Genomic DNA, 12,446 nt, shown 5'->3' on the forward strand with positions numbered 1-12,446 from the left:
CTGTTCAACTCCCACTTATGAATGAGAACATGTGGTGTTTGGTTTTCTGTTCTTGTGATATTTTGCTGAGAATTATGGTTTCCAGCTTCATCCATGTCCCTGCAAAGGACATGAACTTATCCCTTTTTATGGCTGCACAGTATTCCATGGTATATATGTGCATTTTCTTTATCCAGTCTATCATTGATGGGCATTTGGGTTGGTTCCAAGTCTTTGTTATTGTGAATAGTGCTACAATAAACATACATGTGCATGTGTCTTTATAGTAGAAGGATTTATAATCCTTTGGGTATATACCCAGTAATGGGATTGCTGGGTCATATGGTATTTCTGGTTCTAGATCCTTGATGAATCGCCACACTATGTGCTACAATGGTTGAACTAATTTACACTCCCACCAACAGTGTAAAAGCGTTCCTATTTCTTCACATCCTCTCCAGCATCTGCCATTTCCTGACTTTTTAATGATTGCCATTCTAACTGGTTTGAGATGATATCTCATTGTGTTTTTGATTTGCATTTCGCTAATGACCAGTGGTGATGAGCTTTTTTTCATATGTTTTTTGGCTGCATAAATGTCTTCTTTTAAGAAGTTCATATCCTTTGTCCACTTTTTGGTGTTTTTTTTGTTTGTTTGTTTGTTTTAAATTCCTTGCAGATTCTGGATATTAGCCCTTTGTCAGATGGATAGATTGCACAAATTTTCTTCCATTCTGTAGATTGCCTGTTCACTCCGATGATAGTTTCTTTTGCTGTGCAGAAGCTCTTTAGTTTAATTAGATCCCATTTGTCAGTTTCAGCTTTTGTGGCCATTGCTTTTGGTGTTTTAGTCATGAAGTCTTTGCCCTTGCCTATGTCATGAATGGTATTGCCTAGGTTTGCTTCTGGGTTTTTATGGTTTTAAGTCTTACATTTAAGTCTTTAATCCATCATGAGTTAATTTTTGTATAAGGTGTAAGGAAGGGGTCCAGTTTCAGTTTTCTGCATATGGCTAGTCAGTTTTCCCAACACCATTTATTAAATAGGGAATCCTGTCCCCATTGCTTATTTTTGTCAGGTTTGTCAAAGATCAGATGGTTGTAGATGTGTGGTGTTATTTCTGAGGCATCTGTTCTGTTCCATTGATCTATATATCTGTTTTGGTACCAATACCATGCTGTTTTGGTTACTGTATTCTTGTGTATAGTTAGAAGTCAGGTAGTGTGATAACCTCCAGCTTTGTTCTGTTTGCTTAGGATTGTCTTGGCTAATTCTGTGAAGAAAGTCAATGGTAGCTTGATGGTGTTAGCATTGAATCTGTCCATTCTTCGGGCAGTATGGCCATTTTCACGATATTGAGTCTTCCTATCCGTGAGCATGGAATGTTTCTCCATTTGTGTCCTCTTATTTCCTTGAGCAGTGGTTTGTAATTCTCCTTGAAAAGGTCCTTTACATCCCATGTAAGTTGTATTCCTAGGTATTTAATTCTCTTTGTAGCAATTGTGAATGGGAGTTCACTCAGGATTTGGCTGTTCGTCTATTATTGGTGTATAGGAATCCTTGTGATGTTGGCACACTGATTTTGTCTCCTGAGACTTTGCTGAAGTTTTTATTAGCGTAAAGAGATTTTGGACTGAGACAGTTGGGTTTTCTAAATGTGCAATGATGACATCTGCAAACAGACAATTTGACTTCTTCTTTTCCTAGTTGAATACCCTTTATTTCTTTCTCTTGCTTGATTGCCCTGGCCAGAACTTCCAATACTATGTTGAATAGCAGTGGTGCGAGAGGGCATTCTTCTCTTGTGCCAGTTTTCAAAGGGAATGCTTCCAGTTTTTGCCCATTCAGTATGATATTGGCTGTGGGTTTGTCATAAATAGCTCTTATTATTTCGAGCTACGTTCCATCAATACCTAATTTATTGAGAGTTTTCAGCATGAAGGGTTTTTGAATTTTGTTGAAGGCATTTTCTCCATCTATTGAGATAATCATGTGGTTTTTGTCATTGGTTGTGTTTATGTGATGGATTATGTATATTGATTTGCGTATGTTGAACCAGCCTTGCATGCCAGGGATGAAGTCGACTTGATCATGGTGGATAAGCTTTTTGATGTGCTGCTGGATTTGGTTTGCCAGTATTTTATTGAGGATTTTCACATTGATGTTCATCAGGGATATAGGCCTGAAATTTTATTTTTTGTTGTGTGTCTGCCAGGTTTTGGTATCAGGATGATGCTGGCCTCATAAAATGAGTTAGGGAGGAGTCTCTCTTTTTCTATTGTTTGGAATAGTTGCAGAAGGAGCTCCTCCTTGTACCTCTGCAAGAATTCAGCTGTGAATCCATCTGGTCCTGGAATTTTTTTGGTTGGTAGGCTATTAATTACTGCCTCAATTTCAGAACTTGTTATTGGGATTTGACTTCTTCCTGGTTTAGACTTGGGAGGGTGTATGGTTCCAGGAATTTATCCGTTTCTTCTAGATTTTCTAGTTTATTTGCATAGAGGTATTTATAGTATTTTCTGATGGTAGTTTGTATTTCTGTGGGATCAGTGGTGATACCTCTTTATCATTTTTTTATTGCGTCTATTTGATTCTTCTCTCTTTTCTTCTTTATTAGTCTTGCTAGCGGTCTATCTATTTTGTTGATCTTTTCAAAAAACCAGCTCCTGGATTCATTGAATTTTTTGAAGGGTTTTTCACATCTCTATCTCCTTCAGTTCTGCTCTGCTCTTAGTTATTTCTTGGCTTCTGCTGGCTTTTGAATTTGTTTGCTCTTGCTTCTCTAGTTCTTTTAATTGTGATGTTAGGGTGTTCAATTTTAGATCTTTCTTGCTTTCTCTCGTGGGCATCTAGTGCTATAAATTTCCCTCTACACACTGCTTTAAATGTGTCCCAGAGATTCTGGTACGTTGTGTCTTTGTTCTCATTGGTTTCAAAGAACTTATTTATTTCTGCCTTTATTTCATTATTCACCCAGTAGTCATTCAGGAGCAGGTTGATCAGTTTCCAGGTAGTTGTGAAGTTTTGAGTCAGTTTCTTAATCCTGAGTTCTAGTTTGATTGCACTGTGATCTGAGAGACTGTTTGTTATGATTTCCTTTCTTTTGCATTTGCTGAGGGGTGTTTTACTTACAATTATGTGGTCAATTTTAGAATAAGAGCGATGAGGTGCTGAGAAGAATGTACATTCTATTGATTTGGGGTGGAGAGTTCTGTAGATGTCTGTTAGGGCCAGAGCTGAGTTCTGAATATCTTTGTTAATTTTCTCTCTCGTTGATCTGTCTAATATTGACAGTGGGGTGTTAAAGTCTTCTATTATTGTGTGGGAATCTAAGTCTCTTTGTAGGTCTCTAAGAACTTGGTTTATGAATCTGGGTGCTCCTGTATTGGGTGCATATACGTTTAGGATAGGTAGCCCTTCTCGTTGCGTTGATCCCTTTGCCATTATGTAATGTCCTTATTTGTTGTGTTTGATCTTTGTTGGTTTAAAGTCTGTTTTATCAGAGACTAGGATTGCAACCCCTGCTGCTTTTTTTTTTTTTTTTTTTTTTTTTTTTTTGGCTTTTCATTTGCTTGGTAAATATTCCTCCATCCCTTTACTTTGAACCTGTGTGTGTTTTTGCACATGAGAGTCTCCTGAATACAACACACTGATGGGTCTTGACTCTTTATCCAATTTGCCAGTCTGTGTCTTTTAATTTGGGCATCTAGCCCTTTTACATTTAAGGTTAATATTGTTATGTGTGAATTTGAACCTGTCATTATGATGCTAGTTGGTTATTTCATCTGTTAGTTGATGCAGTTTCTTCATAGCGTCGATGGTGTTTACAATTTGGTATATTCCTACAGTGGCTGGTACCAGTTTTACCTTTCCATATTTAGTGTTTTCTTCAGGAGTTCTTGTAAGGCAGGCCTGGTGGTGACAGAAGCTTTCAGCATTTACTTGTCTGTAAAGGATTTTATTTCTCCTTCGCTTATGAAGCTTAGTTTGCCTGGATACGAAATTCTGGGTTGAACATTCTATTCTTTAAGAATGTTGAATATTGGCCCCCACACTCCTGACTTGTAGAGTTTCTGCAGAGAGATCCATGGTTAGTCTGAGGGACTTCCCTTTGTGGGTAACCCGACCTTCCTCTCTGACTGCCTTTAACATTATTTCCTTCATTTCAACCTTGGTGAATCCAATGATTATGTGTTTTGGGGTTGCTCTTCTCAAGGAGTATCTTTTATGGTGTTCTATTTCCTGAATTTTAATGTTGGCCTGTCTTACTAGGTTGTGGAAGTTCTCTTGGATAATATCCTGAAGTTTTCCCACTTGGAAAACTTGGTTTTCGAAGTTTTCCAACTTAGTTCCATTCCCCCTGTCACTTAGAGGTACACCAATCAAATGTAGATTTGGTCTTTTCACATATTCCCATATTTCTTGCAGGCTTTGTTTCTTTTCATTCTTTTTTCTCTAATCTTGTCTTCACACTTTATTTCATTAAGTTGATCTTCAATCTCTGATATCCTTTCTTTCACTTGATCGATTCGGCTATTGATACTTGTGTATGCTTCACGAAGTTCTCGCGCTGTTTTTCAGCTCCATCAGGTCATTTATGTTCTCTAAACTGGTTATTCTAGTTAGCAATTCATCTAACCTTTTTTCAAGGTTTTTAGCTTCCTTGTATTGGGTTAGAACGTGTTTCTTTGGCTCAGAGGAGTTTGTTATTACCCACCTTCTGAAGCCTACTTCTGTCAGTTCATCAAACTCATTCTCCGTCCTGTTTTGTTTTCTTGCTGGGAAGGAGTTGTGATCCTTTGGAGGAGAAGAGGTTCTGGTTTTTGGAATTTTCAGCCTTTTTGCTCTGGTTTCTCCCTATCTTCATCCATTCATCTACCTTTGGTTTTTGATGTAGGTGACCTTCGTATGGGGTCTCTGAGTGGATATCCTTTTTGTTGATGTCTATGATATTCCTTTCCGTTAGTTTTTCTTCTAATAGGCCCCTCTGCCACACGTCTGCTGGAGTTTGCTGGAGGTCCACTCCAGACCCTGTTTTCCTGGGTATCACCAGCAGAGGCTGCAGAACAGCAAAGACTGCTGCCTGTTCCTTCCTCTGGAAGCTTCATCCCAGAGGGTCACCCGCCAGATGCCAGTGAGAGCTCTCCTGTATGAGGTGTCTGTCGACCCCTACTGGGAGGTGTCTCCCAATCAGGAGACACCGGGTTCAGGGACCCACTTGAGGAAGCAGTCTGACCCTTAACAGAGCTCGAACACTGTGCTGGGAGATCTGCTGCTCTCTTCAGAGTCATCAGGCGGGGAAACGTTTACATCTGCTGAAGCCGCGCCCACAGCCACCCCTTCCCGCAGGTGCTCTGTCCCAGGGAGTTGGGGGTTTTATCTATAAACCCCTAACTGGGGCTGCTGCCCTTTCTTTCGGAGATGCCCTGCCCAGTGAGGAGGAATCCAGAGAGGCAGTCTGGCCACAGAGGCTTTGCTGAGCTTCAGTGGGCTCTGCCCAGTTCCGTCTTCCTGGCAGCTTTGTTTACACTGTGAACTACTCAAGCTTCAGCAGTGGTGGACACCTGTCCCACCACCAACCTGGAGCATTCCAGGTCAACCTCAGACTGCTGTGCTGGTAGCCCAAATTTCAAGCCAGTGGATTTTAGCTTGCTGGGCTCTGTGGGGGTGGGACCCCTAAGCCAGACCACTTGGCTCCTGGCTTCAGCCCCCTTTCCAGGGGAGTGAATGATTCTGTCCCGCTGGCATTCCAGGAGCCACTGGGATATGGAAAAAAAAAAAACAAAACAAAATTCCTGTAGCTAGTCTGGTGTCTGCCCAAATGGCTGCCCAGTTTTGGGCTGGAAACTTAGGGCCCTGGTGGCGTAGGCACTGTAGGGAATATCCTGGTCTGCAGGTTGCAAAGACCATGGGAAAAGCACAGTATCTGGGCCAGAGTGCACAATTCCTCATGGCACAGTCCCTCACGGCTTCCCTTGGCTAGGAGAGGGAGCTCCCCAACCCCTTGCGCTTCCTAGGGAGGCGACACCCCACCCTGCTTCTGCTTGCCCTCCATGGGCTGCACCCACTGTTCAACCAGTTCCAATGAGATGAACCGGGTACCTCAGTTGGAAATGCAGAAATCACCTGCCTTCTGCGTTGATCTCACTGGGAGCTGCAGACTGGAGTTGTTTCTATTTGGCCGTCTTGCCGCAACCGGCCATTGTAGGGTTTTAAATTGGCCTAATTTCAATGTTGTGTTTCAGGAAATAGGAGGGTCCAAAGAGAGGGTGGGAGATTGGAGAATGTCCGGATGGTGGAGCAATCAGAACACACACAGCATTTATTAATTTACCATCTTATGTGGGTGGAATTCACGGTGTCCCCAAACAATCACAGTAGTAACATCAAAGGTCACAGATCACCATAACGGATATAGTAAAAATAGAAAAGTTTGAAATACTGAAAGAAAAACCAAAATGTGATGCAGAGATACAAAGTGAGCTGAGGTATGCCTGCATATTTGTGTTGTTTCAGGCCACTGAGTTTGTGATAATTTATTTTAGCAGCAATAGAAGATTAATACAGTAATCATCTGGTAAATGGTCAAGCCTGTAACTGTTTAATTATGACCCAAAGTGATTAGTCCGTATCTCCAAATACCTTGGCCATGTTCCTTTTACAACATGCCAGACAGACCTGAAAGCAAAGTTGTTAGAATGAGAAATCAGTTGTCCCTAATAAATACATATTGATGCCCATTCTACTTTGAAACTTCAGTAACAAAATAAATTGCTACTCTCTCACCAAGGAAATTAAATAAGATTACATTTTTGAAAAGTACATTCATATTCCATGTGTTGTGTCATATCAATTTACGTTATTGTTAACAATTATATATAAAAATGTATATGTGTTTTCTAAAGCATATCTGACAATATTTCTAAAGTGTCCAATCATGAATTTGACATCAATCTACAGAATTAGAAACACTCCAAAAATAGAACCATTGTCTGGAAATGGTAAGCAACTCATCACTGGGAATAATCAAGCAAAAGACCTTGCCTGGATGTAAGAGATGAAATTCTTGCACTTAGTAGGAGATTGGGTTCAATGACCTTGAAATTTCTTTCTAATTCCTAGTTTAACAGAAGTGTTCTTAATAAAGAGAATATTGACAGTGAAATCATAGGCAGGAGGAGATATTTTAAGTAGTCTCATTAAATATAAGAAGCTGACAACATGGCCCCTGGGAGACTTTTAAGTCACTATCTGATCAGTTTCAAAGTGAAATATAAATACAATTTAGGAAAAGAACTAACAAGCCACTTAAAATAATAATTGTAAAACTATATAATTGTTTGCTGAGTATTTAAAAATGATCAAAGTTGAAGCTATTTAGTTTAGAACTCTTATTTATGTATTAAGAGGACTCTTTTTTACAACAGCTTGAAGATATTATGTTACAATCATCACTTGAGAATATTTTATTGTTAATAAATTAAGCAAGTCTATGGTAAATTTCTATAACTCGAATCAAGGTACTCAGCATTAAAAAACAAAAATCCCTTCACATAAAATGTTATATGTTTGGTATATTATTTTTGGTTTTTGGCAGCAAATACCACTTAAGTGCTGCTATGGTCTGATTTTTTGTATAACTGGAAAATTCATATGTTGAGATTCTAACCCCCAAGCTGATGGTAGTAAGCAGCAGGTGGATCCTTTTGGGATATGATTAAGTCATGAGGGCAGAGCCCTTATGAATGAGATTGGTGCCCTTATAAAATAGCTTCAAGGGAGCGTCTTTATCCCTTCCACCATGTGAAAATACAGTGAAAATGTGTCATCTGGGAACCAGAAAGCAGGCCCTTACCAGACAGTGAATTTGTCAGCACCTTGATCTTGGACTTCTGAGCCTCCGGAACTGTGAGAAATAAATTTCTGTTGTTTATAATCTACTCAGTTTATGGTATTTTGCTTTAGCTGGCCAAATGGACTAAAGTGTTATGCAGGCAATCCACTCTTCTCTTTTTTAAGTTAATGGATATTATAAAATTACCTGATTATTGCATTAGTAAGTATGAGTTCTTAAGACAAAAGCAAAATAAAATGAAATGTTCTCCTCAAAGAAGAATAAACTATTTTGTTTATGCCTCATCTATTTCCTATACTCGATTATCTTGCATCCTGTCTTCATCACCAGAACATCTAAGAGATCTGCTTGACTGGGGAGGTTAAATACTGGAAGGCTTAACATTCTCCAGAATTCAGATCTGTTTGGTCATCTCCACACAGTGTATCAACTTAGGACAAGAAAATGGTACCTCGATAGGATGGAGCCTGTTTGCCTAGAGTGTGAATGCTGTCCAATTCCTACTCCTTCTAAACCAACGTTGCCTTTCTCTTCTGCAACTCTCAGGATTAACTCCATATCAAAGCAGGTTTAGCGGGGAAGAGAAGACATACATTTGACCACAGATCACAATTAGTATCACTGTGATGGATCCAGAGTCCACCCTGGTCCTTAGAAATGGTAGAAAAGGTGTTCATAACTCCCTGAATAACTTGTGAAGCACCAGTCAGGTCCACAAATGTTTCCCTCCTATATGTTCTCCACTGAAGAGTCTTTGGAGGCTTGAGTTGTTCTAGGACTGTAGGACCCCCTGTTAAAATACCAGTACTCCTAGGACAACTTGAGTGCTCTAGCATAAATATAATTGAGGACATAGCAGTAATATGGAATCTGAGGCCTCCATTCCAGGCAAAAAGAGTTTATAAACTCAAAATCTTGATCTTAAAATATGATTTGGTACCTATCTTATTTCAGAGTGTAACCTATTAAAAGTTCCATTGGTCCAAAGTTTTACTGTTCCCAAAGCCAAAGTGTTTACCTACATGTAGCATTCCCAAAAGACAAAAAAAAAAAAAAAAAAAAAATTAAACTGTGAGTGTATAAGCTCGTTTATGTGTGAATTTTCTGTAGTAAACAACCAAACATAATAAATTCCAAAATTAAAGCACATGAGTTAAAATGTTATCTTTGAATTTTTGACATATTTTTGACATGCTCAGTTACTGGAGAAAATGTCTAAGAAATCTTTTCTCCTGCAAGATTAGAACAGCAAAATGTGTGTGTGTGTGTTTTTGTTTTAGTGAATACTAAATGATAAACTTACATCAGAATTAAATCTCAACTGGCAAATGTTGCATGATATGATTTGCTTTCTTCGATGGGGAAGAGGAACCCCGAATGTATGGTTTATTACAGCTTTCTGAATCGGGTCCATCTGTAATGAGAAAAAAGAAATACAACAAATAGAAATAAAGCTTGTCAGTTCCATTGGAATTTTGCCTATTTCATTAAAGAACCAATCTGTACAGCTTCAATCTACTGCTCACATTATAAAGAACCTTTTTATTCTAAGAAACAACATTTTTACTTTCTTGGAAAATAGATAACGTTAAGCCTAAAGCTCAGTATGATAAGGAAATGATAAATGTACCCATTAGAGTCTGCATGCTAACTGTTTTTGTCATTTAAAAGCAACAATTGTCTCAGTTTAATAACCCTCAAATATAATTAAAGATTTATCAAAATTCAAGTTATTGCTAATGCCAGCAATCTAACACAGAAGTATGTCTGTACCATTGCCCAAAAATGGACTTCAAAGTAGACTGGTCAGCTGGGAAGCCATGAAAATAAATTATACACCATTATCCAACATCAACCTTAGCTATGTTTGGTATCTTTTAGACTCTAAGAATATAATATGCAAATCCTGCTTTCTAATAATTGAAACATGGAGATGTTAAGTCATTCAGCAATCACTTGTTGAGCACCTAGTATAGAATGTTAACCTATGGACTTACTGTGGGGTGCCAGAGATTTGGGGCCAGATATCAGTTATCTCCCTCCATTCTGTTTCCAGGACAGGACAAACAACAAAAACATAATGTCAGCAATCCAGCTCTGATAAAGTTTAATGTCCCTTCACCAGGGCTTTGTCCTATGGTGGTTCTGGCTGGAGTGCAGTGGCGGGATCATAGCTCACTGCGGCCTCAAACTCTTGGGTTCAAGCAGTCCTCCCACTTCAGCCTCCCAAGTAGTTGGGAGTACAGGCTTGAACCACACACCCAGCCCCTGATCTTAATTCTTTCATGTAACTTCTTTCACTATCCTTGTCTATTAAAGTTGTGATGAAGCTTAAATGTGATAATTCATGAATTTACTTAGGATAGTCAGTCTGGGCACATTAAGTAGATGCTGGCTATTATATGTTCTGTGTTGTAGCACATGTGAAGATCAAGGTTAATATCAGCCTCAAACTCTATAGTCAGTTGGCACATTTCCCATTTTTTCCCATGATGAGATACAAAGTACTTACAAGAGTCTTCATAATAGATTGAGATAGATCAGAAATTTGATACACTCAAAAGTGCTCAGAATGTGTCAGAAATGACTCTCTAATATTCAGCTTCTGTGACACATTATTGTTCATTAATTCCCCTAAACAAGTCATTTATCAATTTCGTCTCCTTTTGTGTTTCTCAAATCACTGGAATCAGTCAGTTCACAGGCTCTCTCCACTGGAAGGAAGGAGAAAGTTTCTGACTCCTTTGTATTCACAACTCCTCTTTTGTTGTCTAGGTACTCTTAACATGCGGTTCTGAATAATAACAATAGGAACAACAATAAAAATAGTAGCAGTTAGCATTTATTGTAATGCTTTCCATAGGCTAATCACTGGACTAGCTGATTTACATATTACATGGTTACAATGATAAAGGAGGAGAACTCATGGGTATAATCATTTTTCTTTTCCACCTTCCCTTTAAATTTATTATCTGATATTAACCGTTGCCCAAATTCTGGATGAAGCTCAGTCTACCCTCATTTTTCTGGTCACTTTTAGGTATTCACAAATTATAGGCCGGTCACGGTAGCTCATGCCTGTAATCCCAGCACTTTGGGAGGCCAAGGCAGGCAGATTACTTGAGGTCAGGAGTTCGAGACCAGCCTGGCCAACATGGTAAAACTTTGTCTCTACTAAAAAATACAAGAAAATTAGCCAGGCATGGTGGCAGGTGCCTGTAATCCCAGCTGTTTGGGAGGCTGAGGCAGGAGAATCGCTTGAATCCAGATTGCAGTGAGCTGAGATCATGCCACTCCATTTCAGCCTGGGTGACAGAGTGAGACTCTGTCTCAAAAAAACAAATTATAGGATCACCTCTCTCCTTTACTAGTGAATTCTATAATATTTTCTTTTTATCTGATTTTATTTAGGTATTGTATAATTTACATACAATAAAAGTCACCAGTATTAAGTGTACAAATGAAATGTGACAAGCGCATCGAGTGAGGATAATTATCACACAGACCTTTTCCACTATCTGGACAAGTTCCCTCTTACCCCTGTGTGGTCATTCTCTGCCTCCTACTCCCAGATCCTGAAACTACTGGCCTGCTTTCTGTCAATGTATTTTTCCATTTCTATCTCTGTATTTTGCCATTTCATATAAATGGTATCATACAGTATGTGGTTGTTTGTGTTTGGAAACTATTGTTTAATACAGTGGTGCTTAGATTCATCCATGTTGTTACATGTATTAGTAGCTTGTTCCTTTTTATTGCTTAGTAGTATTCTTTTGTTAGGATGCATTACATGTATTTATCCATTTGCCATTGGTGAACATTTCATTATTTTCAGTACATTCTTTGATCTTCTTAAGTCTGAATATGCAACCTAAGATCATTCCTAAAATCAGTTAAGTGTCTTAATCTAAATATTAAAACAATTTAAAATTGCAGTATCTCTTCCTTAGGTTGGGCCTGCTGTAGAATAGCAGTATGAAGGGCCACAGAACATAGTACAGGATTCTTCTCTACATATATTGCCAAGTCCCTCACCCCAGCTAAGCTTCTGTTTTTTTTTTTTAATTAATTTATTATTATTATACTTTAAGTTCTAGGGTACATGTGCATAATGTGCAGGTTTGTTACATATGTATACTTGTGCCATGTTGGTGTGCTGCACCCATCAACTCGTCAGCACCCATCAACTCGTCATTTACATCAGGTATAACTCCCAGTGCAATCCCTCCCCCCTCCCCCCTCCCCCCTCCCCATGATAGGCCCCGGTGTGTGATGTTCCCCTTCCCGAGTCCAAGTGATCTCATTGTTCAGTTCCCACCTATGAGTGAGAACATGCGGTGTTTGGTTTTCTGTTCTTGTGATAGTTTGCTAAGAATGATGGTTTCCAGCTGCATCCATGTCCCTACAAAGGACACAAACTCATCCTTTTTTATGGCTGCATAGTATTCCATGGTGTATATGTGCCACATTTTCTTAATCCAGTCTGTCACTGATGGACATTTGGGTTGATTCCAAGTCTTTGCTATTGTGAATAGTGCCGCAATAAACATACGTGTGCATGTGTCTTTATAGCAGCATGATTTATAATCCTTTGGGTATATACCCAGTAATG

General features: G+C 39.0%; 1 protein-coding gene across 1 annotated transcript in view; it reads right to left on the reverse strand.

The window, feature by feature from the left end:
• Window positions 1–12,446, reverse strand: part of ZNF385D (zinc finger protein 385D) — a 342,912-nt gene that overhangs the window by 135,849 nt on the left and 194,617 nt on the right. The window contains exon 3 of the mRNA XM_008009275.3: window positions 9,138–9,248. Within this exon, the coding sequence (XP_008007466.2) occupies window positions 9,138–9,248 (111 nt within the window). The remainder of the gene's footprint in view (window positions 1–9,137; window positions 9,249–12,446) is intronic.

This window comes from Chlorocebus sabaeus, chromosome 15, assembly GCF_047675955.1.
Source record: "Chlorocebus sabaeus isolate Y175 chromosome 15, mChlSab1.0.hap1, whole genome shotgun sequence".
Classification (NCBI taxonomy): domain Eukaryota; kingdom Metazoa; phylum Chordata; class Mammalia; order Primates; family Cercopithecidae; genus Chlorocebus; species Chlorocebus sabaeus.